The sequence below is a fragment of the Leptonotus elevatus genome, chromosome 1 (genome assembly GCF_054856555.1).
Source record: "Leptonotus elevatus isolate MCC_2025b chromosome 1, RoL_Lele_1.0, whole genome shotgun sequence".
In the NCBI taxonomy this organism is placed as follows: Eukaryota; Metazoa; Chordata; class Actinopteri; order Syngnathiformes; family Syngnathidae; genus Leptonotus; species Leptonotus elevatus.
Genome location: NC_141239.1, coordinates 28,762,431 through 28,788,941, shown reverse-complemented (window position 1 = coordinate 28,788,941; position 26,511 = coordinate 28,762,431). Strand labels below are relative to the sequence as shown.

The following is a 26,511-nucleotide window of genomic DNA, read 5'->3' as shown; positions in this document are numbered from 1 at the left end:
TTCATTGGCTACTAGATGACGCCCCGCCTTTTATCGGAAGCGCGCCGAACGAGCAAATTGTTGAATTTGTGCGTATGGAAGACGACAAAAAAATTAATTTGAACGGTTTAACTCGGCTTTTATTCACTTGTGGTGTTCATTACAACATTTAGGTGAAGACGTAGAGAAACGTTTGGTGTGTTTGCGATGGAGCTGGACCTGCTGGAATTTTTGGTTCCTGTGGAGAACAACAAGACTTTGTTTGTGTGGAACATTACGCCGGACCTTACCGAGGCACATATACACGTCAGTACACACCTCAACTTGAGTGTATGTGTGAAGTATTGTGTGTATGTTTATATGCGTTGTGTGTGTGTGTGTGTGTGTGTGTGTACGCTATATGTGCACACTTACATATATGTATTCATGTACATATATGTGAATTAATGTGTTTGTGCCATGTGTATGCTTGTAGGAGCGCTTGCACGAGATTTTCTCGTCATTCGGTCCCCTCTACTTGGTGAAGGTACATCCTAACGACCCGCTGAGCTCGCCCGGTTTCAACGGCATGATCAAGTTCTACTCGGCGGCTCAGGCTCGCAAAGCCCAACAGAGCACAGATGGATCTATGCTCTTCCAGAACACGCCGCTCAAGGTGTACACGTGCACATTCTCTTATTCTCCTTTTTGTTACCGAATGCTAAAGGAGTGTGTGCTTGTGCATGTGTGGTAAGGTGAAGCTCAGCTCCAAACAGACGCCTCACTTCCTGTCCCGCAGCAGACCTCTCAGCCACGCCCGCTGCGTGGACTTGGCCAATCATTGCCTGGGATTCAATGGGTGGACTTGTGACGTTATCGCAGTAATTGCATTGATTGTTTTACCAGTGGAATCTTTGTTGTGGCGATTGTGAGCATCATGTGATGCAAACACTTCCTGTGTAGCTGAAGGAGCTTCCTGATGAGGAGGAAGACGAAGCGGGTGTAAGCGGGCAAGTGCGTGTTAAGCTGGGCTGCGTGGTCGAGATCTCTTTCCCGCGTCACGGCGTGAGCACGCGAGGAGCTGCCATGGTGGAAGAAGTCTTGGTGCACGCCGGTAAGTGATAGCACACATGATGTGGTGATGAGGCAGTCGTTCACAACACAACACAGATGCTGTGGACTTTTGGTGCACATTTTTTTCCGTCCGCTCCACAACAACAAAATTCTGTTATAGTGACTTGAGAAAGGAGTGACCAGAAAGTTTTCTGAGATAAGAAATATATATTTTTCTTAAAATAATTAAACTTGAATTAACATTGATGTGACATTCTTTGATTATGTTTTCATGAATCAGAATCTAAAATTAAAATCGCGATTAAATTTCAATTAATTGCCCTGAATTGAACACAAACAGTGGAGAAACACGTAGACAAAAATATTTGAGACGCACAGCATCTCCAGGTGGGAAATTGGGTCAACAAAAAACACAAATAAGTGGGGGTCCACTTTACAATAATATAGAGTGGTTTTTTTCATTCAAAAATTATTGATGAAGATGATTTTGAATCTAAATGTTTTGACTTATAAACATCGTCATGAAACAATTAAATTCATATCTCAAATCTCCTGTGTGTGTGCAGGTCCCGGAGCGTTGCTGCAGAAACGCAGAAGCTTGCACAAGCTGGTGCGAGACAGAGCAGCGGTTCAGGCCTTCTCCACAGTGTTGCTGGTTCTGCTAGGTTAGCCAGTACCGCTCGTGCCAGCTTGTCGCCACGGCGATGTCGTCCCGGCTGATGCTCACGTATGCAGCTGTCCGTCAGGTGAGGGGAAAGTCATGGTGGAGCTGCGACGCTCGGCGGAACATCTCTTCTCCGAGGAGCCTGAAGGTATCATCCAGGTCCACAACTCAGACCAGAATCGGGACCAGGTGAGCGGTTGTGTTTGCTGTTGTTCGATGTTCATGCGATGTCCGCCAATCCCTAGTGATGATGTCGTCATGTCAGGTGGAGAATCTTCCTGCTGATGAAGACCTCTGGGAACACGAAGACCTGGACCTGACAGTGTGGTAGTTGGTCTGCATACTTTCAGAAACTAACATAATTGTTATTTTTTTAACCACTACAACATTTTTTTCCCATCTTATGATGATACGCAGTGGGGCTTTAAGATGAAGGTTTAATTTGTTCCTTGTCCTCACTTGTAACTCAAAACATTTATCTCAAGTCATCTCTCTCTATTGAAATGAATTACAATACCTTTATCCATTCCAGTCGCCTTCCCCCCCCCCAAAAAAAAAATGTTGCAGTGTATTTTTTAATGAGAAAACTAGCACTTTATAATAATATTCTACATAACCAAATGACATTTAAAATAAAATGTTTTAGTCACATTTTCTCCTTCAATAATGCTGCTCCTTCTCATGTGCAAACCTTGACCACCTTATACATGGCCACCATATACTTAACTTTCCTGCATGGATGCAGCTGCCAGCGGGGCTTGTCCTGCCTACAGCTCAAGTGACATTCATATACAGTAGTTGTCATTCTCAGAGGATCAAGATTACAGAATGACAGTGAGTACTGTTATATTGTCCGTCTTCATGTATTGCATTGCATGTGTTCAAATAACTCAAAGGTTTAACGCATTGCAACATAGATGCTAATTAACGTTAAGATATTAGTGGGGCTTTTCTTCAGGCAGTTCTTTGGCTGTTTTAAAAACGCCTAGGTGTAATTGTTTAGTTTAAGAATGAAGTTATGCTCAGAGTGGCCAAAACGAGCTTAAAGCCTCTTTTTTTTGGAAGAATATTTATCTGTCTTATAAGTCTGTGCTCACAAGGTAAGCAAAAATTGGCGGCACGATGGCTCTTATCTCCTAAAGTTGGGTAATTTGTATTTAGAGGCTCAGCTATTTCAAAATCTCTTACGGAGTCGGCACTGATGAACAACTCGGAATGCAGTCGCTGTGTTTGGAATCATTCAATTCTTACTTCCTAATCATTACAAAGGGATTTTTAGTGGAGGAACTATCTAGGTCCACCATAAACAAGTCGCTATGTTTTATAGTAATAACCTGTGAGCTGTAATATAATTCATATTTTTTTGCAAGCGTACCTTGCATGTGCCACCAGTATCAAAACCTCAAATAATTCATCAGTCTCAGAAGGCCACCATGTGGGCAATATCGCCCTCTGCTGGTGACCAAAATTAACCAAACGCGAACGTTGCATAACCTAAACAAAACAGGTTAGCAGACTCCCCGTTTATGCTGCGGGTTGACATTAACTGTTTTAATTTCCTTATTTCTTCAGTAGAGCTTTGTTCTGCGAATGTATCTTTGAGAGTGTTATCGCAATTTCTGGCAGGTGCAGTCATGACTGAAAAAACTCTATTCCTCAAATGGGCTTTTGTTTTGTATCTGAATAGTGTCCTTGAATTTATCTCATGTCCGGTTAACTCCGGTGGAACTGTTTACTGGAAACTGTGGTACCGCCCTTCAAGATAGTATAAGAATATTGTAAGTCCTCTGTAATCTTCGAACACGCGGAGGAAAAGATCTCCTCCACAACAACATGATGGTTTGAACCTGAACTTGCTCAAATGTTGTTGGATGTTGCGTAAGCTAGTGGAGGTAGCACTTTACTGTTATTTGTCACCACCATGTGTTTGCTGACTGGAGTGCATTTGTGTTGTTTTTATTCAAATGTTGACATTCTGCCGAACAGTTAATTTTAATACACAAACAAGTTTGACATCACACAGTTTACAAAATACCAACGAGGAAAGACTGTCAGACTTATTAGCTAAGGCTAGCGTTAACGACCACAGGCCGGACAATTACAAGTTTTACAAAACGAACAATACAATTACTAAACAGAGACCTCATTTCTGAGCTGTCCATCAATTTGGTGATTTACAGGCTTAAGTCGTGATCCAAATGTAGACAGCCCAGAACACGCACACAAAGTTATGACCTTTTTGAAAGAGAACTTCTTGTGCACCGATTATTAAGAACAGGGCAACGACCACACACAGCTCGGAAAGATCACATTTGCTCAAATGAATGTGCTACAATGCTGAATTTTGTTTTTAAGAAATGTCGCCATATCTAAATTTACACCAAAGCAAACCTGATTAAAAAAAGCGGGCTACTCATTTGGTCTTTAGGTGCACCATGTTGGTGCCCCCAGTGAGATTATGGCTGTGAGGTGTTTCCATGAAGGCGTGCAGCACGTCAGTCAACGGCGGTCCAAGTGCGCCAGCGTTTGGGTTTGGTTCTAGTTTCGGCCAAGACGGCATCCTGCTGTGCGTGCCGCTCCTCTGCCGCCAAGATCTTACCCTGGTGCTGTGCCGCTGCTCGCCAAGCGCGATCCCGCACAAAGAAGCCGCACTGCGGCCAGGAAGTCAACAGGATTTGAGAAAGAAGCAACCGGGAAATGAGCAAGAAGACAAAGTAAGCAGAATGAAGCTCTTGAAGATACCCCACCCGCACCCCCTTCCACTGCAAAGACACACTCAGTTAAGTTTACCTTCCACAGCAGCATGCAGATGAGCGCCAGCAGGCCCAGTCCAGCCAAGATGGATGCCACAATCATCAACACGGGGGCGCCGCTGCCCACCCACCTCTCCACATCTGGGTAGGCGTAGACTTCCATCTGCAAACAACTCCAGTGTTGCATCAATATTGTTGCCTGCAATCAGCAGCGTGGGGTGCTAGTGTCACCTGTGCGCCGGGGGGCTCCATATCAATTGCGCCCAGCCTGAGGGTGACCCGTCCCCGAAGCAGTACCGCCCTGGCATCCATGAAGTGCTAACACACGCAGAAAAGTTGCTTCAGTGCTCCACTAAGGGGTGCTAGAAAGCCATTTGTGCATTTCTTCTATATCTTATTCATCATTCCCTACTTTCAAGTTGACCTAGATAGTTCCTAAAATTGTCTGCGAAAAAAATCCCTTTGTGGTTCAGGAGTCGGGACGAGTCAATGATTGTGCATTTGCCATTGCTTTTGGGTGGTGTCTGTTTTGATGCATAGTCAATTAATATCCACATAGAAAATAGGTCTGGGTCAGATTTCGAAATAAATCACAATTGTACTGTTTACATTGGCGTGATTTTTTTTTTTAAAGAAAACCCCGCAAAGAAGGTGGCCACATGGCTACTAGTGAGTGACACATGTCCACTATAGTTGGGCCGAATAGTGTTACTAGTGCAGCACAGTTGTGTACTACACTCTAAAAAGAGAATTGTCGACCAATTTAATAAAACGGCTTCAATTGGTAACACACGATTGAATTAAGTTAATCCAAAGTGAATGTATTAAGTTTAATGTTAATCAAAGTGAATAAATTAAGTTTAATGTTCATTACATTTAGTATAATCACTTTGAATTAACTCAAACAAATCTCTTTTTAGAGTGTTAGTCATGCTTAATTGCACGGTGGCACACTAGTAAACGGACCTAAAGTTGTTGTTTAAGGATGTGGAAGAAATGCTCAACGGGCTTTCCATTGTGCACGTGCAGTAAGGCGAAGAGGAAGAAGAACCTCCAACATGGTGGCCTTCCACAGTCGTGCTCCGAGGGTCACACGAGCGCTCTTCTTCACGTGTGACAGCGGACATGCAAAGTGAACGCACTTGGCACCGCCGTTCACGCAGTCCTACACGCACACACACATGCAGTTATAGTAGCGAGCTGGTGTGTTTTATCTGGGTCGGGGGCGCCCCCTGCCGAGGTCCTACCAGCACATAAGACTTGTTGCCGCGTGGTGGGCTGCGTCCCACCCCCTCATCCTTCATTTCCTCTTTCTGGGCTGGACTCCGCCTCTCCCTCCTCCCGCTCTCCTCTGTGGATAGCTGGTGCACATTATTCATGTGAGCTCATCTAGGAAAGTGCTGGCCCACGTGTCCCTTTAAAAACTCAAAAGTTTTCCCCTCCCCGTTTGACATAAGGTGTCGTCATAGTTACCAACCTTGAGGCGGAGCGGGTTGAGCACATTGCCGGGCGGAATGCATCGCACCTCGGCGCTTCCGTTCAGCGAGATGTCCGTCAAGTAGAGCAGCCACTTCCCGTTGGACAGCTCACTCGGCCAATCAAACGCCAGCTCCAAGTTGCCCCGGCGACCCGGGGTCCACCTGCCAACGTGCAACTGCCGGACAGGGGTACTGTTCAGAACATCCAGCACGAGTCAATGTGGACTTGCTCTGGGTTCCTAATCCCTCTCTATCCATTATATAGCGAGTCGGCCATTTTGTAGTACTGTCGAAAGGTGTAGTCAGTGGAGACGTTGTCTCCGACAGTTTTTGTGCCCTCAATGACCTTTTTAAGTGCCCAAGTAGCGTTCCCGCCAATTCACTATTTAAACATCATACACAACATATACACGGCTAAACTTGTGACTGGGATAAAAGTTCATTTTGCAGTTGATGTCACACAGTCATCCTCATTGAATGGCTATCTATCTGTCGATCGATCGATCTATTTATCTATCTGAGGTGTGGTTGCTTTCAGTGACAGTTCGAAAACAGCATATGGCCTTCAATCAATCAATCAATCAATAGCCTACATGCTTTTTAATTACACAAGGTTTTTTTGCTATTTGTAGGCTGCCCGGGTCCCTATCACCCGCAAATAGAAGGGGCACATTGTATAGAATATATATTGTGGTGATATTTATTTGGTCTTCATGAGCATACTCAATATTGGAGTAATCCAAAAGTAATCCAGTTACATTACTTTAATATTATGGTACTTGGATTATGTTACTAACTGCATTTTCTTAGCAGGTAACTTGTTACTGTAATGGATTACATTTTAAGTAGTAACCCTCCCAACCCTGGCTATAAAACACACCGTCTGCTTTTGTTTAGAATCAGTCACTCATTCCATGCTCCCTAAACATGACAAAAAAGTAATTTCAGTGGACATTTTAGGAACTTCTAGGGCCACTATATCCAAATCCCTATTTAGTGGGTTCGGGAATAGGGAATGAATGGAGGGTAGGGAACAGAGCCTTGGACTGACTTGGAAGGTGAAGATGAGCAAAGGGCCCACATCCTCCGTGCTCTTCATGGCAGACTCGCCCAGCACGTGACCGCTGAAGGGGGTGGGACCCGGCTGACGGGTCCTGTCATAGGCAAGGAAGAGGGTTAGGATAACGTGGTTTTAGAGTTCCCCCTGAGCTGCTGTACTTACAATGTGAGGGACATGTCCACCGAGTAGTTGACCGTCAAGGGGACCAAGACTGGAAACAGGTCCGTCTGCTCGCTGAGTCTGAACACAAAAGTTAAAGCGGGCCTATTGCATCTTTTGGGTCAGAGACATTTTTCAAGGACCACCTCATTATCATAACCACAATTAAACCAAACTACCATGTTCACCTCTTTATTCCCCAAATGGGAATTAGTGATTACTTTCAACATTTCAACTTAATGCCCTTAGACAAATTCATCCATCCGTCCATTTTCCATTGCGCTTATCCTCATTAAGGTTGTAGGTGAGCCGGAGCCGAACCCAAGGAACCTCAGGCGAGCAGTCGGGTTACGCCCTGGACGGGCAATCAGACTTCCTGTGTGAAGTGGTCAAGTGTGTCTTAGTGGTACACGTGAGCAAGAATCTTACGTGGACATCTGCAGCCGCATCTCCAGCTCCCGAGAGTCCCAGATGATTTCTGAAGCCTCCAAAATGATCCACACTTCAACCTGGAAGACAGCCAGCTTTAGATCTACTGTGGCAGAAACAAGAAGCAAAGTACAAAAAAATACAGCATACAAGAAATCTACATCAAAGGACAGGGGATAAAAAAAACGAGAACAAGGAATGAAAATCAAGGCCCAAAGACCCAGGAACAAATAAACAGATAACAAATAACATGACTAAAAACAAAACAAGGAATGAACAAAAGGAACAAGGAAAAACAATCAAGGACCAAAAATTAAACAAGGAACCAGTAACAAAGAGTACAAATCAAAGAACAGTAATCAAGGAACAAAAGAAACAAAGAACAAGTGTCTGAAAGGTTCCATACTGTTCGGTTGCTTTTGAACGGGTTCCCCAGCTCGCACAGAACTATGGACCCTTCCACAGAACATTGGACTTCCTGGACCCCACCCTGAAAGGAGCACAGACACTGAATGTTTTGAGCACACAAGTCCAAGTCTCATTCCAGACAAGTTCAAGTCCGTGCTTTGACTGTGCCAGGTCTGGTCAATGTCAAGTCCAAGGGTCATTCCAGACAAGTCCATATCAAGTCCAGGTCTGCTTATTGTCAGTCCCTTCGGTGAACGCTGAGCTTCCTTGAGGACACATGGAGTCTACCAAGACTATTTGGATCAGAGTCCAGTGTGGTACAAGTCCTGGTTGACTTGGGACTCATTCAAGGCACCTTAGTCCGGACTCCGGAATAGACCAGCGCAGGCGGGACACTGATGTTAAGAACGGCCAAGTGAGCGTCCTCCGCCGTGTTGCTGATATTGACCCGCAGCAGAAGACGGTCTGCGCCGCCCTCGTAGAACCACACCTGACGGCCAGAGCACCTGAAAGACCCCGGCTCGTCAATGGGGGTCTGCTTGGAACCGCTTTGCACCGTGCTCTCCAGACTTACATGTTTAGTGGCTGCTGCCTGGAGTTGGTGAAGTGGGCCGCCATCTGCAGATTGCTGTGGCAACGGTTATCGGAGCCGCACGCCTTCTGGATGTGGATCTGAGGAACAAATACAACAAGTTTCTCACTCCATCTTCTTCACTTGTTTACAGACAATTCTGGGAAGTAACCGCCCATCAACAATCAACTTTACAAATTGAAGAAGCCAGAAGCCTAAACTGCATGCATGTGACCTTACCGTTGAATACGACTGTTCTTAGTTTGTTCAAACCATAATTATTGCCAATTGGAATTTCAACAAAACTTCAAATCCGATTTTCTACTGACCGATAAAAGGTTCTGACCTGGGTCCGGACAGGTCGAGGTCTTTGGCTGAGCACAGGGAAGGACGCCAGGTCCTGGAGGGGGTCTTTGTTCTTGGACATATTGTGGTGTAAAGATGCATTGAGAGAGAACACCAACGCTTCCACTTGATCTCGGACCGGAGTCTGATACAAAGTCACAAATGGTCAACGTGTTCTGGAGGACCCGCCCACTTCCCGCCGGGTTCTTACCAGCATTCCGACGCTCAGAGTTCTGCAGCGACGCTGTGGAACCAGCACTGAGCCCGAGTACACGCTGTGACCGTTGCCGCGGAAACGCAGGCGGGGCTTCAGGCTGCTGACATCTGCGACCACGGTGAAATGGATGGCTGGCAGACGCGTGGATGGATGGGGACAGGATGTCAGCAGCAACACATACTCGGCATGGAGCTTTCACAAAATCAAACACTGTCGTACATTGACTTGACTTGCCAGTACCCCAACTTAAGTGTTTTTTGACTTCCGAAGTTTCCGAGCCTTCGCTTAGTCCAATTGTTTGTTTTGGTTCGTGAGCCCAAATGTGACGAACGAGTGCTTCAGCGGAAAAAAATGGGGTGGGTGGGATTGCGTGATGCTCTCATATGTGGGCAGGGAGAGACACAGTTGCCTTTTGCGGAACGGGTCAAAGAGTCAAAACCACAAATACGAAATGAAAAGTCTTGCAATGTGCATGGAGCAGACATGGAAAACAGACAACCAGAGCTCCTCCTCATGGCACTCACTAGGCCACGCCTCCATTAAAGACTCACCAACGTGCCAATGGACATTAGTGTGTGTAACTTTCACCTTTGTTCTAAATCATAAAATGACATGAGTCACATTTTTCACGAATTCACGAACATTTTATTTGATGTACAAGTAAATGGAGTTATGAGCTTGGTCCCTGAAGGAATCAAAAATTGTAAGTCAAGGTACCACTGTGCTAGCCTGTTTGTGTGTGTGTGCGCGCGTGCGTTTGAAAGCAATAACTTTGACCTTGATTCCGATTGGACCAATTTGCAAAACAAGGTCCAGAGGCCCTTTGTGTGCATGTTTGTGTGAAATATATTACACATCCGAGACACAAGAAGGACAAGAGGACACTCAAGGACAGTTTTAATGTCGTCCCTGTGTTTGTGTGTCCTAGCTGATTACTAGTTGGTTTTAATTTGCAGCTGCATGCTGTCAGTCAATCAGCTGAGCCACCTAGCTTCAACGAAAAAAAGCAACTTGTTGATAAGAATGGTGAATGCGCGCGCGCGTGTGTGTGTGTGTGTTCATGTTTGTGTTGAAGGTCCACTCACTGATGTTGTCTCGCTGGCGCGTCTCGCCGGTGCTTCGTATGTACGAGAAACACACCTCCACCTCAATACTGACACACACTCATGGTTAGCATGTTGTAAGCGTGTTAGCAGGCATCGCAGTTAACGCCTCTCACCAAAAGTCACAAGTTTTGGGGTCCACAATATTTGGGGTCACTCTGATGGTTTTGTTGAGGTGGATCACCGGACGAGTCCTGCAAATCAACAACACAATTCAACCAGTCGTGGATTTATTCCGTATCACGGATATTCATTGATATCCAGATGGCGGCGGCGCAAATGATAGCCAATCAAAAGGCATAGAAGCTTTGACACAAAAATCGATTTCCGGGTTATAAGCGAGCGAGACACAGCCGTCCCATGCGCCGCCGTGCGTTAGAAATACAGTAAGCATACTGTGTTTTAAAACAATACTTAACCAATTTCATATATACCTGTGGATGATCGTTTTATGGGTTAAAAAAAAGTGTACAACATATTGTATGAGGAGCCTCTAGTCGCGCAATGGATCACAAAAGTCACGATTTGGATCGTATCGTTTTTCGGATCAACAAAAACATATATATATATATATATATATATATATATATAAAGAGTACTTTGTCTTCATTCATTTTGTGAAACACTTTTTTCCCATTAAATAAAAAAAAAATCTAAATCAAGATGTCTAATATAGCCGTTTAGGATTTAGGAGCACAACTTTAAGTGCAATATGAGGCAGAAACATTCTTATTTTAACATGGTCCATGTGTAAAATAAAGTATTAATGGCTTAAAGGTGTGTTCCTAAAATCTAAACGGCTATGTTGGACATTTTGAGTTGAATGTTTTTCTATTTTAATGGGCAGTGTTTTATAAAATAAATGAAGACATAGTTCTATTTATTTATTTTTTAAACAATGAAAATACCTCAAAGTACAATTTAAGGCACATTCCATTCCTTTAAACATGGAGAGTGAATTACAAAATAGCCATAGTCCAGAATATTGAAAAAATAATTAAAGTAAGCCAGGTAACCAGCTGTCAAACTCTGTTAACCAGGCATTCGTTGGTAATGCTAACAGGCCAGCTAGCTGCCGTATCATACAATGATGACGTAATTAATTACATTACATTCACGCAAGAACTACGTCAGCAAAGATGCGTATTGGATTGACTTGGAGTCAGTGCTCCATCTGGTGGACCGACGACGCATGAGGTACTAAAAATATATTGGCATTTCTGGCATTTTAGCTGCAAAACTCTAGATGCGTGATTATTATTTTGAAAAGCACTAATTTCGGCCAATTGGATTATTTTTATTACTGACAAATCGGGCGGGGACTATTTGAAAGTGTGTATGTGCGTGCCTGAGCAGGACGACTGTGTCATCCAGAGAGCCGACGAGAAGGTCCGGATGCTTGTTGCCATCCACGTCCAGTCCAGCGGACAACGAGAACCCGAACGTAGAGAAGCGAGGAGACAAACTGCTGCCGCTGATAACCTGCAGAGGGCACCAAAGCGCAGTCAGGCCATGTACATACAGTATTTGCGTTTGTGCCCGTGTGCATGTGAGGTACCTGGCTCGGCTGAGTGGACACACCGGTGCTGCTCCCGCGCCAGATCATAACACTTCCTGTTCCTTGGAACGGCGCTCCCACCGCAAAGTCTGCAATGTGGGCCTCACCGCATCACGTGATTACATGACACCGGTCACATGACATGACAAGAGCGTTCCTCACCCTGGAAACCATCTTGGTCGAGATCCCCGGCGTGGGCAACCGCCATCCCGAACGCCGAAGCGGGCGGCCCCTTCAGCACCAAAGTGGGCATCGAGAGGAAGCGCCCCCCTGCGTTCATGTACACGTAAACTGCCCCGCCCACTTCCTGCTGCCGCCGGAAGTAGAAAGGTGCGCCCACCAGCAGGTCGCGCCACCTGAGAGTGACAGTTCAGACATCGCAACGATAGAGGGTGCAGCCTCGCTTACCCGTCGTTGTCCAGGTCGGCGGCAGCCACTGCGTTCCCAAAGTACGAGCCTGTCTGCTCTCCTCGCAGCGTCTGTCGGATGGCCAGCGTACCGCCACCATTATCTTTGACTGCCAGCAGCACTGAACCGCGAGCGTCGTCTTTGGTGTCCTTTGGTGCGCCTGCTTAACGGAACACCTTTCACGACATGTCCTCCACATCCAACTTTAGGCCTATGTACGAGTATATGCTTTGCCCTCTCGTTAAAGATAATTCAGTGCACCTGTAGACCAACTACAGTAGCCTTTTTTCCACAGCAAGGGGCCAAGTCATTCCACAAGAAAAGGGGTAGGCAAGTTCCTAGAGAGCTCCCAAAGACAACATCCTGAGACGCAAACTCAAGAAGTGCAGTGCAGTGAGGAGGATTCCTTTGGATCTATAATCAGCGGTTCATTTGCATCTCAAGAAGAAGACACATTCCTCCAATAATGTGCAAATTGTGGATCGCAAGGACTGCTTGTTTGTTGGAGACGTACTGTAAAATAATCCATCCAAACTAGAAAGCGTTTCAAACCAAGAAAAGGTTTGAGGCATCACCTATCATCTGATGTCTCTCCCCTCAAAGTTGGCCTCACCTAATGGGAAGAGTGGCCCTAACGAGCTGTTTTGGCACGCTTGTTTCACTAACTACGCCGGGCAACAACAACACCCGATTGTTGAACATACCCAACTGAGGCATAAATAGAGGGACTTCACAGTCCACACCCAAAATTTTTTAAACTGAAGCTTTCGAAGGTGCAACGTCAAACAATCCACAACAACAAACAAACAACCTTTTTCTGATGACAATCATCGAGATGACTGACAATTGACACAGAATCCCTTAAATTAGCCGTCAGCTGATCGGACAGACACAAAAGAAGTCATCACCTGTTACTATGGTGACGTCATCCTGGGAAAGCAGACCCACTGCCTGAGTGACTGAATAGCCTACACACACACAAACACACATCACATAGTTTAATTACATCATGTATCCCAGCTGCTAGCATGTAGCCTCGCTGTTAGCATGTAACCCTGCATTATCTTGCTGGTAGTAAAAAGCCCAGCTATTAGCAAACAACCTTCCTGTTAGCATGTAGCCTGGATGTTAAAATTTTGCTTTTCTTTAGGTATCATTGTTAGCTGTTTGAAAGTAGCTGTTAGTATGTTAGCGTTACTGTTATTACATCAATGTGTTATCAGCCAAACACCTTTCTGATAGCATGGTTGTAGACAAAAGTTAGCATGTAGCCTTTCTGTACACGGTTTTTACTGTTAGTATGGGCACGAGCTGTTATCAAGTTGCCTAGCTGCTATGCTAGCATGACTCTTTGAAGTTAGCATTTAGCCTCACTTTTAGCACCTAGCTTAGCTATTAGCACATATGAAGAAGTGTTGTGAGAGCAGCTGACCTAAGTAAATGTTCCTGCGTTGCAGGTTTGGGAAGGAGCTCCTCCTGGTGTCAAAGACAACGTCAGGATTGTTCCAGCTCACATGGACGTTTCCTACAGTCAAGGAAATGGCAGAGATGGTGGACAAGTCAAAGAAAGCGAAAATTGAGGAGACTGAGAAGAAGAACAAGGAGTCAGACCTTGCCATTGGTAACTTCCTGGTGATCCAATGATGACGTCATGGCGAAAGATGGCAGCAGACATCCCCGAGTTACACATGACCTCTCCACTTACGTCGCCCAGGTGACTGTGCACACACATGTGACGTTGAGTGGGCGTGGCCTGCTGACACTCCGCCGTGTGCCCCGCCCCCTTCCCACCCTCAAAGCCATACCTGCACACCTGCTCAGGCGTCCACCAATGGTCGTCGTCTGCGACGTGGTGAAGGTCGTTGCCGCGGAGATAACAGCGACCGATCATGTGTCGGAGTTTGGACGCGCCGTAAATCTTGACGAAGCGATGACCGCACGCCTGCAAGGGCCACTGTTAGCATCTTTGCAGCATAGCATATTGTTTAACAAGGGTTAGAGGTGCAACAATTGGCAACTAATTAGTTGTCAGGCTGCCTTTGAGTTTGTGGAGGAATAGCACAATGTGTCTCCTTGAAGGTGATTAATCAGTGAATTCTATTGGCTGTCCAGCTGTGAGTCATGCTTGAACTGACCAGGATCCGCCCCCCAGGTGGCCCCTGACTGGCCAGAGACACGCCAAGCCACATGTCCTCAACCAGGTCCTCAGATGGCTCCAAGTCTGAAACACAGCAAGGAGAAGGAGGGGGTGGGGCATGTGTCTATTGGTGGGTGTGTAGTCTTGAGAACGCCAGCCTCACTTGGTTTGATGAGCGACAGCCTCCTGCAATCCGATTGGTTGGCGTTGATCGGGCAGATGTACACGCCTCCTGTTCGATTGGCCGGCACGTCGGGCTCCGCCCTCTCTCTGGGAGCGCCGACCAATAGACTGTGACGACATGCGAAGACGGTAGACACAAAAGTAAGTGCTTTTCATTATGTTTGTTTGTGTAGTCTATGCATGTGTGTACTTTGTGTGTGGACAGCAACTGTATAAAGGTCAGAGGTTACTCACAGACGCGTGTGTGACTTGAGGTCATGATGGAGAGCGACGGACAGTCCAAACAATGTTCCGTCCGCTCCTGTCTTGAGCAGTGGGAAGTGCGTGTCTACGTTGGACGCCGCGCATGCTAACACACATGCGCTCACCAACACGCACGCACACGCCGCCATGAAGACCCTCACATGCACATGCTTCGAAGACAAGACCACACACTTGCGTTACATCATGAATGATACAAACAATTTAACGTGAAACGTGATTAAAACATGTAACACATGTTATGTTAAAGCGCTAAAACGATGCGAATGTGTACTAAATGTAACACGTAAGCGTCAACATGTAACACAGACGAAAAGGTATTTAACGCAAACACACGTAAGATATAAAACCTGTCACATGAAAAATTTGCATACCGTAAAGTAAGCAAGAAACAAAACATCTTTAAATGTAACGTGAACATTTTACTCTTAAAAAGTAGGGCTGGGTATTGATTCTAATTTCCTCAATCGATTCGATTACTATTTTTTTCCAATTTGATTTTATTCACTTCACTTAAATATGATTTTTGATTAATTATGGAACATCAATTTGTCTTAAATATCAAGGACATGATAAAAACTCCACAAACATTAAATTCCAAATTAAATTTTGCAGCGGCAGTAACTGGTTAAATGATTTAGTTTATTAATGAAAGTAACACACTGTTATAATCACTTAAATGTTACAAAAGCATTGACATCAGCAAGGATTAAATGAAAATATTTTCATAATTCTAATTCAATAATTGTAAATATAAATTAAAAATATTTTGAATTGTCTTAAAATGCAATAAATCGGGTCTTTCATAAATATAAGAAAATACTTTTAAATTCATGTGAACTGTAAATTTCAAGAAAACAGTACGATACAAAAAAATGAGGCCTTTAAAAATCTAGTTTCTTCTGAATTTATGTGAAAAAGATTAAAATAATCAATTCATGGTTTTATGAATCAATATCAGGCTTAAAAAGGAAAATCGATTGAATATTGAATATTCAATACTTTAAACCCAGCCCTACTAAAAAGGTAGAAAAAGCCACAACCTGTTGAGATGGAGATGAGCAAGAAGGCCGTCCGTTCGATTCCCACCCACGTTGCTGTGAGCAGTCGCCGTCGTCCACTCAGGCACTCATCCGCTGACTTACTGTCCTCGTCCTCCTCATTCTCATTCTCCTTCTCCAGCCGAGGCGCTCGCAAATGAAATCATGTCTGCACGCCCGCCCACGCGCACGCACAGTCACAAATGGATTCGTGCGAGGGCACCTTCATTGTTGTGTTTTATTGCGTGCGTGCGTGCGTGCGTGTGTGTGTGTCGACATTGCCGCTTGGACTCTGTGAGCACTGGGCTGATCTTGGCTTCCTGTCTTTGTGATTGTGATTTCCTTTTTACCCATTTTCTCATCTTCATCATCATCAAGATCACGCACGCACGCACGCACGCGCACATTATTTCATTACGAGCAGCGCTTGAATGCACCACAAAAAAAAAACTCAGCTGAGCCCGACGAGACTTCTTTTGACAAGAATTGACACCAAGAGGACAGTCAACGTTTGTTTTATTCCCCATTGCAAAAAAAATAGTGTAGTTACTTCATTCCTTCCTGATCTTGCTTCATTTCATCCCATGCATCCTTTCATCACATCCGAGTTGCCTTCCCTCAATCTTCCATTGTTCTTTTCTTACACTTTCTTGCTCCTGTCTTTCCTTCCTTTCATACATTCTTGGTTCACATCCTTCCATCCATTCTTCCTTTCTACCAATTCTGTCCGCCATTCCTTCCTTTGGTTTTTAATTCCTCCTTCCTTAAATACGTTCACTGTGTACCTGCTGAAAACGTGATGAGCTCGAGGCCAAATGCTGATTAGAAAAAGGGGGCGGGGTCATTGCGTGGGTCATGCGGAGGTCATTGTAACCCTAAAAGCTAATTAGGTCTCTGATGGCATCAAAAGGCACAGCTGTGACACCGACATGACAATTGATTGTGTTCTGAAACGCGCACACGCACACACACACATATGCTGGATATTGACTTTGGTAGGGTTTCATTTGTTGATGGCGGTCTGTCATCAGACAGGAAGTGGCTGAGATGGCAGATTGGCCCGACAGGAAGTGCGTGATTGCGGATTGTTTCGATTGCGTGAAGTAACTGGCGAATAATGTTTTACGATAATGAGACCCTCAGCTGCAGTTCAAAGTTGAGCCACCGAAGGCGCAAGTGAGATGATGCAAGAACAAACCCATCAAAACAGAAGACGCTTCTCTTGTAGAGCACAGGTTGAGTAACATAGACCTCCTGACTGCAGGCCAGACAATCAAAGTAATTCACACAAAAAAAGTTCAAAATTTTAGAAAAAAAAAAATCATCAATCAAATCACTTTTTAAGCATGTTAATTTATCGATTTCTAAAATTGTTTTGTCCCAACCCTCAGGAATCTCATATATATATATATATATTCATATATATATATATATATATATATATATACATATATATATATATATATTCATATATATATATTCATATATATATATATATATATTCATATATATATATATATATATATATATTCATATATATATATATATATATATATATATATTCATATATATATATATATATATTCATATATATATATATATATATATATGAATATATATATATATATATTCATATATATATATGAATATATATATATATATATATTCATATATATATATATATATATATATATATATATATATATATATATATATATTCATATATATATATATATATATATTCATATATATATATATATATTCATATATATATATATATATATATATATATTCATATATATATATATATATTCATATATATATATATATTCATATATATATATATATATATATGAATATATATATATATATATATATTCATATATATATATATATATATGTATATATTCATATATATATATATATTTATATATATATATATATATGTGTGTGTGTGTGTGTGTGTGTGTGTGTGTGTGTGTGTGTGTGTGTGTGTGTGTGTGTGTGTATGTGTGTGCGTGTTGTTTCTTTTCCATTTAAAGGCTGACTTCCTTTTGAGGTCAGCACACGTGTCAAAAGTGAAAAGCGGCACGTCTGTGCATGTGTGTGTGGCGCGCTGACGTCAGGTGTTCACTGGAAAGCACGTGAAGGCTGTCTTCAACTTCCTCCCTGATTTCTTGCCTAGTCCAACTCACTTTCCAGCTTCACATTGCTTATGAAACTCATTTCACATTCAGCACCTTCATTGTGTCTGTCACGCATGAAATCTCACCACAAACCTCGTCACTGCTTTCAGGCAGACCTTTGATGATGATGATGATGATGATGAAAGTCTGGGTGTTTGCAGGCTATGGAGTGTTGGTGTTTCATGAAGAAGATGGAATCCAAAAGTGCGAATGAAAACCAAGGTGGAAATTTCCCACTTTCTAAGATTTTTGCCATAAAGAGATGGAGGATCGCAACCTGGACAACATCCACGCCCTCACCGTCCCGCTTAAAAGACACGTGCGCACAGACACCTCCGACACAGCCGACAACTCCAGGACCTGCAAGACCTCCAGTAAGTAATCAGTCTTAAAGTTCTGCTCATTTGTCATGGAGTGATTGTGCAGGAATACAAATGATGAATGACTTCTACTCTAACAGTGATCAGGTTCATCTATTCGGCAAGGCAGCTTGATGTACATAGCGCATTTCATCCACAAGCTAACTCAGTTAACTAAGGACTTAAAGAAGCCAGGGTGCAAGTGAAAGATTTTGAAAAATGTAAAAAAAATAAAATAAAATAAAAATTCTAAAAGAAACAAAGAATTCAATTGTAAATCACATGATAATAATTTAATATCATATAAAAAGACTATCTAAAATAAGCAGATTATTATTATTTTTGATACATTTTTCCAACACAACAATATACTCATTACATCCGAAAAGAAAAAGTTCTGACAGGACGAAGCCGAGGCTTATTAATCCCCACCACGGGCTTTTCATGTTGGAATTATCTCCTGAAAAACACGACAGTAGGGAAGAGCAAACGCTTTTACGTTATGATTTAATGGCAACAAATAAATGTATTGCATTGGTATGGAAGTCTCGTCGACCAACTGTCAAACAATGGAGGAATTAGATGCTGTCAACACTTACCTCGTTTAACAAAGAATCCAAACCACTTGTTATTTATGTTAAGAATATGGAAGTGAATGAAAGGTTCCTTTATTATTATTTGTTATTATTAAGCTGCAACCTGTGATTTCATTATATTGGGCCAATTGTTGGAAGAGGAGCATGTTCTGTTTTTGTTTTTTTCTGGTTAAGTTTGCAGTTTTTCAAAGACAAACTCACTAAAGTCATTCTGGGGGAAAAATGCTTTCGAGTACAAAAGTAAGCTTGGGGTGGGCGAAGTGGAGTTGTGAAGCAGGACTTCAAACATTCCCATTTGAGGTCGACTTTACGCCTGTTGGAAACTTCGATTTTATTTCCATATTTTAATACCTTCTTCATGTGTTGAAATCACTTTATTGTCATTGATCATTCAAAATGATAATATGACTTGAAAGTGATCAACTTAATTTAACAAGGATTGTTACTGGATTACAGCAGAAAATAAAACGTAAATAAATTGCAACATTATGATGATGATTATCATTATTAATAATGATAATAATAATAATAATAATAATAACAAGAACAATAATACATAGGAAACAAATTAAAATGAAGTGCCTGTGATCATAAAGTGTCAAATAAAATTGACATTTTCTGTATGATTTATAAATATTTAGCATTTATCTTCATCATATTGTTTTATCTTGTCTTCTGTTCAGTGATTATACAAGTTTAATAATAAAACTACTCATAACAACAACAGTACAAATAATAATGTGCATAATAATTTAAATCACAACAAATAATGTATAAATAATAAGAAATCAATTAATACAATAAATCACAAGTCAAATTCTTACTTTTTTCATCATTGGAATTCAATCTGATGAAACGCAAGTGTGATTATTTTTGATAATTCTAATCTTAATCTTATGAGTGTGGCTGTTTTCGTAGTGAGTGTTGTTGCATTGATTGTGAAACTTAAGATGGCGAGCGGCTTTGTGAGAGGAGCAAATATTTTCCGTTAAAAAACACAATTTTGAAAAAGCGGAATCGGGTTTCATGGTATAAATAAACATTATCTTTGGGATGTCCTTCTGGGAAAAACAAAACAAAACTTTGGTGTGAGGTGTGCTGTAAATTGTTGTCGATTCATTGCACTTCCATGATGATTTGGCACTTTTGAAAAGATACTGAAAGCAGAAAATGTCTTTTCGAATCGCTGCTGTTGACAAAAAAATGAAAGTGCACACACCCTCCTTCACGTACACACTGCACATGACGTCACATCTGTAGCCAGAGGGCGGGAAATTCAAACCCGAATCCAGTCTGAAAACTATTGGCCAGAGGCTTGCATTGAGGCTTACCCATTGTGAACACCTTGATCTACTAATTAGAAGATGTTTAAGTCCTAAATCATAGGTGTCAAACTCCGGTACTGGAGGGCCGCAGTCCTGCAGGTTTTGGATGTTTCCCTTCTCCAACACAGCTGATATATGATCAGCTCACCAGCAAGCTCTGCATAAGCCTGATAACGATCCTGCTGATTGGAAGAGGGAAACATCCAAAACCTGCAGGACTCAGACCCTCCAGGACCGGAGTTTGACACCTATGTCCTAAATGGTCAAATAAAAAGTCTATTGTAAAGAAATAGGATTGCAAACAACAGGCGAGCGCAGTACTTCGCAATAATTTTTTCCTCGCACTCGTCCTGGAAGAAGAAAACATTTTGCGCACCCAGCCTCAACTCTCCACCGCGACTTTAAATAGTATCATTTGTCTGCAAGATTGTTTTAAGTACACCTCTGCAGAGCAGCTCATCCGCCTTGGGCACGCTCTGACAATAAGAGTATCACTGCCACCTACTGTAGTGGATGTGCAACTACACTTTATTGTAGTATGATAAAAACAAAAACTGTTCCCTGGCATCACACCGCAACCTCCTCGGGTGGCTAATATGACTAATATGACCCAACTACCTTTCACCTGGTGGTGAAAACGCATCCTAGTCCTAGTCCTGGTCCTGGTCCTGGTCCAGACCGTCTTGAGGTTCGGATCACGACCAGGACCGACTGCTGCGGCTGGTGAGTCACGCAGGTACAAGTTTGCTTCTGACATCCAGACAGTCTGCCGATTTCCATAGCGCACCTCCACTTGCCGGGACCTTCTGAACCATCATGACCAGCGCCGTCAGGACCATCTGGGCTGCCAGGACCATGTGGACTACAAGTGTTGCTCTGGTGGTGATAGTCCTGCAGCTGCACAGCATCCACGTGATGACGGCAGCCGTGCCAGCATGCGACCTCCCGGGAAACGTGGTCCTGGAAGCCCAAAACTTGCTCCAGGACTTGGTAGGCGCCCACCTTAGAACCTCACGTGTCCTTTTGTGCCATTCGGACCAGCATGTTGTGTCTCTGTCCTGTAGGGTGCGCTGTTTCCTGTCCGCTGCCTGCCGTATAACGCCAATGCCACCTTCCCTCGCTCCGCCCTTGCCAACGGCCCTCAGGTGAGCTCACGTCTCAGCCGATTGGAGAAAAAGACAAAAACTGTTAAATCTGGATTCTGCATTCGTCCTTCTGAACAAAACCAAAAATTTGCATCATGTCACCTGACCAAAGTTATCACAGTTAATGAATAATAACCAAATAGCTCAAACTAAAAAAAAATGTAAACGAAATTAAAACAAAAATGATAAAAAATAAAAAAAAGGTAAAGTTTTATTTACAGTGGATAAAATGTCCCTTGTTTTCATTTTCATCAATATCATACATGAGCTTTCAGGGTTCATTTTAAATGCATTGCTGTATGTCCAAACAGAAATAGGAAGGTCAAACATTAGTTTGGGAATTGCAGTTGCAGTTTACTTGACTTATTACTCAACACATAGTGACCTTTTTATATATGTTACAGTACACCAATGCTAATATTAAGTACTATAAGTAAATATTAAAAACAAAAACTAATACTGATACTAAAACGGATAAAAACAAATTTCAAACGAAGCATTTTTGAAAAAATAAAAACTAACATCCTCTTAAAAACGTATTAAAACTGAGTGAATCTTAAAAATCACATTGACATGAAATAATATTCTGAATGTCATACGCAAACAATTAATAAATGCCTTACTTTAATGCATGTACTTATAGTATGTTTATTGCTGAAACACAAATTATGCTACCTGTTTCTGCTGTCAAGCTAAAGGAGAATCTGCGGTCAAAATTAATAGTGTGATTAATCTGCGTCAATACATGATCGATGCGATAATTTTTTGTGATTAATCGATGAGTTAACGTTTTAACTTTGACAGCACTAATACAAACGCACGTCGTCTTTTTGCAAGACTCTAAAAGAAGACTCACTCACTCACACAGTTGTCCAAATAAGAGGCAAAGTGTGCTTGCTTCAAGCTGTTAAACCCTCAACACATACAAACAGTTGACGTCCGAAATGAGAACAACAAAAATTCAAATGGTAGCATGTGGAACGACTGCACCACTGGAAGCGTCCTCTTGGTTTTGCTCATTTTGCATTTTCCAGTGGAGCTGAAGGTGCTGCCCAGTATGTTGTGGCACAGTGTGGTACTACATCAAAGATGCACTCGAAATAAATGGAAATAAACTGTAAAAAGCCATCAAAACGCTTTCTTAAATATCAGCAATATTCCGGGGGAGCCACAGAATACTCACTTTTCAAAAGTCCAATATGAGCGTTATGATAAAGGTGCTGCCGTGCGATTGTGTGTGTGCGCAGTGCCAGTGGGCGCTGCAGTTCCTTTACAAGTCGCTGCAGGGGGCGGAGCAAGTTTTTGAGGACTACGACTTCGCCCTCGGAGAAGGCAGACTTGCGTGGGACCTGTGCAAACTGGATGACTTCCAGACGCTTCAGAACGGCCTGTTGCAAGAGAGCAGCTGTGTGAGTAGCACCACCCACTCATGGCGAGTGTCCGGCGTGCCGATTGGCCGCTGACTTGATTGAAATGTCGCCTCTTCTTTATTGCAGCTGTCCAGAGCTACTGCCGCCAATCCTGATCCTGACTTGTCGTCCTACTTTGGCAATGTGAGCGCTCTTCTTCAACAGCAGGTAACTTTTGGAAACTTCCAAACGTTTCAAAACTTTGAGATTTGATGTCAGAGAAAAACAAAAAAAAGCAATGCCACAAAAACAATGTACATTGGTGACTTGACACAAGATGAATTTGTTCCGTGTAACTAAAAACACTCAAATCTATTTTGCCATTCAAATGAATGGAAGAGCCATTCGTCTGTTCCGTATCACCTACAAAATAAATGGTGTTTGTGTTTTTTTTTAAAGAAAAAAGCACACTATTATTGACTTTGTAAAGATAGTGTAATAACATCATTCTATAGAATGTAAAGCATTCAACTGTTTGTGCTGATGATTTAATGCCACAGTCCAATTCAATGTGCCAAAGAAAGAAAGAAAGAAAGAAAGAAAATGACTTCCTACGATTATGAAACTAAAGCTAACCATAGCAAAAATGTCCTCTGTTTTTGTCAATTAATTTCATACATTAGGTTTTGGGGTTCATTTTAAATATATTTGTTTTGGTGTTGCTGTACATCCATAGCTACAGGAGCAAGGTCAGACAGTTGTTTGAGATTTGTAGTTTACTTTATTAAACAGTACTTATATATATATTTATTTATCAATCTTGCACTGGACTTATACTCCATTTATTTACAAAAAAAATAAAATTAATATTAAAACTAATGAAAAATAAACTAAAACAAGCTTGTTTGAGAATTTTTTTTAATACTAAAACTAATAAAAACTCTAAACTAAAATGAAGCATTCTTTGAAAAAAAAAAAACACTAACAAAACTTGCTCTCAAAACCAGTTAAGACTAACTTAAAATGCAAATAAGTCCAAATGAAATAAAAACTTCAGTTGAAAATTCCAAAACTATTATAACCTTGATGTTAGCATTAGCTAACATGCACTTGTCTTAAAGATACAGGAGTTTTCCAGTAAACTTCAACTGGGAGCGGCCAAAAACAGCTTGAAATTTCTTTTTGGAACGATTGTTTTATTTGCCAACGTGTTGCTTTTTGTCAAATAAGTTGAGTTTACTGCCACCACACAGCATTCTTATGTGTCTGCGCTTGAAAGTCAAAGCAAAAAAATCATCTGAATGACGGCTCGTATATATTAAAAAAAAAAAAAATCTCAATTTACTGGAGCTGAATGCCAAATTGAAATTCTGCTTGGGTTGTTATGAATGACAAAACACAAATGGAATAGCCCTAATTATCACTAGATGTCGATGGCAGAGAGAAATGCAAACAATTTTATTTGTCATTGGGAAAGGTTTTTTTTTTTTTCGAATAAAGATCCAATTATAAAATGGGGTCTTACCATTGATCTCGGACTGTTTTCAACTGTCAAACATGTCAGCCAATCACAACCAAGGGGGCGCGTCTTTCACTCTTGCTCTCTCTGCCCAATCAGGACAGCGTCACCTGTGGTTGGTCAGTGTTGCGGCGGGACGTGCTCTGGGTTCTAAAGACTACCCTCCACCAACACCACAGCTGCTTCAGCTGGTGACAAGACACCACAACATTTATTTGATACATGTCACCTATTTATATATTTATATTGTTCATCCTGCAGACTTACATTAAAATCTTGTCTTTCTCAAGTTTCACTTTTGATTTTCTTGGAAAATGGCTTCAGAATTGTGCCATAATGTCAGGGGCGTGACCTTTAGAGGGGCAGGTGCTCAGAGCAACAAAAAAAAAAAGCGGCACGTGCCTGCACTATCCAGTAGGGGTGTTTAAAAAATCGATTCGGCAATATATCGCGATATTACAGTGCACAATTCTCGAATCGATTCAATATGCGGCCGGATCGATTTTTAAACATCACTTTTTGATGGAAATATTCAACAGAATGTCTTACTTTGGGTTAGGGTTCACACTTTTAGCATGGAAGAATGTTATATTATTGGAACATTAAGCCTTAATATTTTATTTCCGTGCTGTTCAAACATGAAACAGACTGCAACCTGTTTGTTAAATACAGTGGCTTATGAGACTGAAGTTTCAGATAAATACATTTTCATACAAATCTTACATTGTAAATGTACAAGTTTACTGATTAGTATTTTGTAAATTTGAGTAAAAGAAAAAAAATAGCAATACTCAATTTATAGATTCGTATCGGGATTAATCGAAATTATTAGAGGGTTTCTATATAGATATGTGTGTGCGTACGTGTGTGTGTGTGGGGGGGGGGGGGGCGGTATCCATTGTAAAATTCTTAATTTAATTATTGGCTCAACAATAAATCACACATAATGAAACTGTTGTTTGTCTGCAATGCCAATGCCAATCACCATAAAAACGTTTTGACAGTTGTGTATGAAGAATCATTTATGAACAACAAATTTACATGAATAAAAATGATGATGTAAAATGTACCTGAAATTTACATTTTAAATAACAAAACTAGGATTTTCCTATAGTGCACGTAGCATGAAAAATGTCTTACTTTACATTTAGCTTGATTCAGGTAAGAGCAAATGCCTTATGCCTTTATGCCAATATTTCATTATTGGGACTGTACACGACAATTACTGTAACTGCCACATGTCAGCACGCTGATAAAACGCTGTGATTGTTGTTGTTTTTTCTTCTTTTTTTGGGGGGGGGGGGGTTCTTCATTGTCCCCGTAATTTATGAACACACTTTTACCTGTTTGTTATTATGACCTTTATCTGACCGCAAACCACCCAAAAAACGAGCTCTTGAAAGATCATGTAGCAATTTCCACATATTTTGAAGTATATCTAAATTCAGCTATCATTGAGTACATGCTACAAGTTGGAGTATTCAGGAAGATTGTATTAAAATTCTGAGCGAGAGTTACAAATGCCGACATATTCTGTGTACCTTAAACGCATCCGTAGTTGGAGCAGAAGCTCCATGCCCGTGCCAATGGAAGAGGAACGTTAGTTTTACCGGGAATTTTTGCCGCGGCGAAAGTGGATGGGAAGAATCGTGGTCTTTATGAATTTGAGGGGGACATCTTCCCCGCGTCCTCAGAACCAACTGCGCCCAAATGTCAGACTTCATCGTAGTTGCCAGGCTGATTACAACGCGTGTCACTACATTTCAATTGAAGCGAGGCTAGCACACAGCATGCTCTGTAATCATCGACAAGATCTATCAAATAAAGGCATTAGTTTTACTTGAGTTTTGTGCATTCTATTACCTTGTCTTTTGTTTACTGTGAGTGAGACTACATAAATACAAACATGCTGCCTTCATGTGGTATCGAAATTATGGTAAATAACTCATGTCGAGTTACAAATTGCACGTGAACGCCCCCTCGTGGTATTTTCTACTGGACAACTGGGAATTAATTTTGATACCCGAGTTGAGAGAACTATTCAAATTTCAACATGGCGGAGAGCGCTGAAGGATTTGTGAATGGCAAGAAATAGTAACACTTATAAGGTCGTTAACGTCCACTAGCACAGCAGATTGTTTTATAATCTACACAATTACGTAGCATACACAATTTTGCTATGAACAACAAAATGACATGAACAGAACTCGGTCGTAATTAAGAGTT

The 26,511-nt window shown here is 41.9% G+C and overlaps 3 protein-coding genes across 7 annotated transcripts; 2 read left to right on the top strand and 1 right to left on the bottom strand.

Moving 5' to 3' along the window:
* The first annotated feature begins 25 nt into the window (after positions 1–25).
* On the top strand, positions 26–5,018 carry rdm1 (RAD52 motif containing 1). 3 transcript variants are annotated; one of them, XR_015096491.1, is made up of 10 exons: positions 26–68; positions 153–285; positions 455–634; positions 714–839; positions 922–1,072; positions 1,599–1,697; positions 1,779–1,885; positions 1,962–2,023; positions 4,125–4,410; positions 4,499–5,018. XR_015096491.1 is itself a non-coding variant. In XM_086089412.1 (8 exons), the coding sequence occupies exons 2-8, from the start codon at positions 187–189 to the stop codon at positions 2,025–2,027; spliced, it is 828 nt and encodes a 275-aa protein (XP_085945538.1). In that variant the 5' UTR covers positions 26–68; positions 153–186; the 3' UTR covers positions 2,028–3,189. The 3 variants fall into 3 exon arrangements, 1 of the variants encoding a protein (XP_085945538.1); XR_015096490.1 differs by having other exon boundaries at positions 4,496–5,018; XM_086089412.1 differs by lacking the exons at positions 4,125–4,410; positions 4,499–5,018 and having other exon boundaries at positions 1,962–3,189.
* LOC147181515 (integrin alpha-3-like) lies at positions 3,645–16,202 on the bottom strand. Of its 3 annotated transcripts, none has more exons than XM_086089394.1 (28): positions 15,810–16,202; positions 14,740–15,039; positions 14,486–14,613; positions 14,321–14,406; positions 13,991–14,127; positions 13,797–13,903; positions 13,618–13,710; positions 13,094–13,153; positions 12,186–12,345; positions 11,940–12,133; positions 11,778–11,866; positions 11,568–11,701; positions 10,336–10,413; positions 10,202–10,269; positions 9,111–9,247; positions 8,901–9,044; positions 8,558–8,655; positions 8,339–8,489; positions 7,982–8,065; positions 7,576–7,655; positions 7,150–7,227; positions 6,979–7,081; positions 5,927–6,103; positions 5,697–5,810; positions 5,501–5,614; positions 4,681–4,767; positions 4,487–4,612; positions 3,645–4,347 (listed from the first exon to the last, which is right to left on the bottom strand). In XM_086089394.1, exons 2-28 carry the CDS (start codon positions 14,895–14,897, stop codon positions 4,192–4,194), a joined length of 3,141 nt encoding a protein of 1,046 aa, XP_085945520.1. In that variant the 5' UTR covers positions 14,898–15,039; positions 15,810–16,202; the 3' UTR covers positions 3,645–4,191. The 3 variants fall into 3 exon arrangements, with proteins under 3 accessions (XP_085945520.1, XP_085945512.1, XP_085945527.1); XM_086089386.1 differs by having other exon boundaries at positions 14,740–14,918; positions 15,810–16,201; XM_086089401.1 differs by lacking the exon at positions 14,740–15,039 and having other exon boundaries at positions 15,810–16,201.
* LOC147181514 (interferon omega-1-like) lies at positions 14,010–24,480 on the top strand. Its single transcript, XM_086089423.1, has 7 exons — positions 14,010–14,646; positions 18,154–18,366; positions 21,038–21,262; positions 21,337–21,417; positions 22,665–22,833; positions 22,924–22,994; positions 24,385–24,480. Exons 3-7 carry the CDS (start codon positions 21,089–21,091, stop codon positions 24,478–24,480), a joined length of 591 nt encoding a protein of 196 aa, XP_085945549.1. The 5' UTR covers positions 14,010–14,646; positions 18,154–18,366; positions 21,038–21,088.
* The last annotated feature ends 2,031 nt before the right edge of the window (positions 24,481–26,511 follow it).

Coding starts and splice junctions, on each gene's coding strand:
- LOC147181515 (XM_086089394.1), bottom strand. CDS start 14,897: ATGGCGGCGTGTGCGTGCGTGTTGGTGAGCGCATGTGTGTTAGCATGC. Junction 14,614..14,739: donor CTCAAGTCACACACGCGTCT/GTGAGTAACCTC, acceptor ATGTCGTCACAG/TCTATTGGTCGGCGCTCCCA. Junction 10,414..11,567: donor GACACAGTCGTCCTGCTCAG/GCACGCACATAC, acceptor GTTGATTTGCAG/GACTCGTCCGGTGATCCACC.
- rdm1 (XM_086089412.1), top strand. CDS start 187: ATGGAGCTGGACCTGCTGGAATTTTTGGTTCCTGTGGAGAACAACAAG. Junction 286..454: donor TTACCGAGGCACATATACAC/GTCAGTACACAC, acceptor GTATGCTTGTAG/GAGCGCTTGCACGAGATTTT. Junction 1,886..1,961: donor CAGACCAGAATCGGGACCAG/GTGAGCGGTTGT, acceptor TCGTCATGTCAG/GTGGAGAATCTTCCTGCTGA.
- LOC147181514 (XM_086089423.1), top strand. CDS start 21,089: ATGACCAGCGCCGTCAGGACCATCTGGGCTGCCAGGACCATGTGGACT. Junction 21,263..21,336: donor AAAACTTGCTCCAGGACTTG/GTAGGCGCCCAC, acceptor TCTGTCCTGTAG/GGTGCGCTGTTTCCTGTCCG. Junction 22,834..22,923: donor AGAGAGCAGCTGTGTGAGTA/GCACCACCCACT, acceptor AGCTGTCCAGAG/CTACTGCCGCCAATCCTGAT.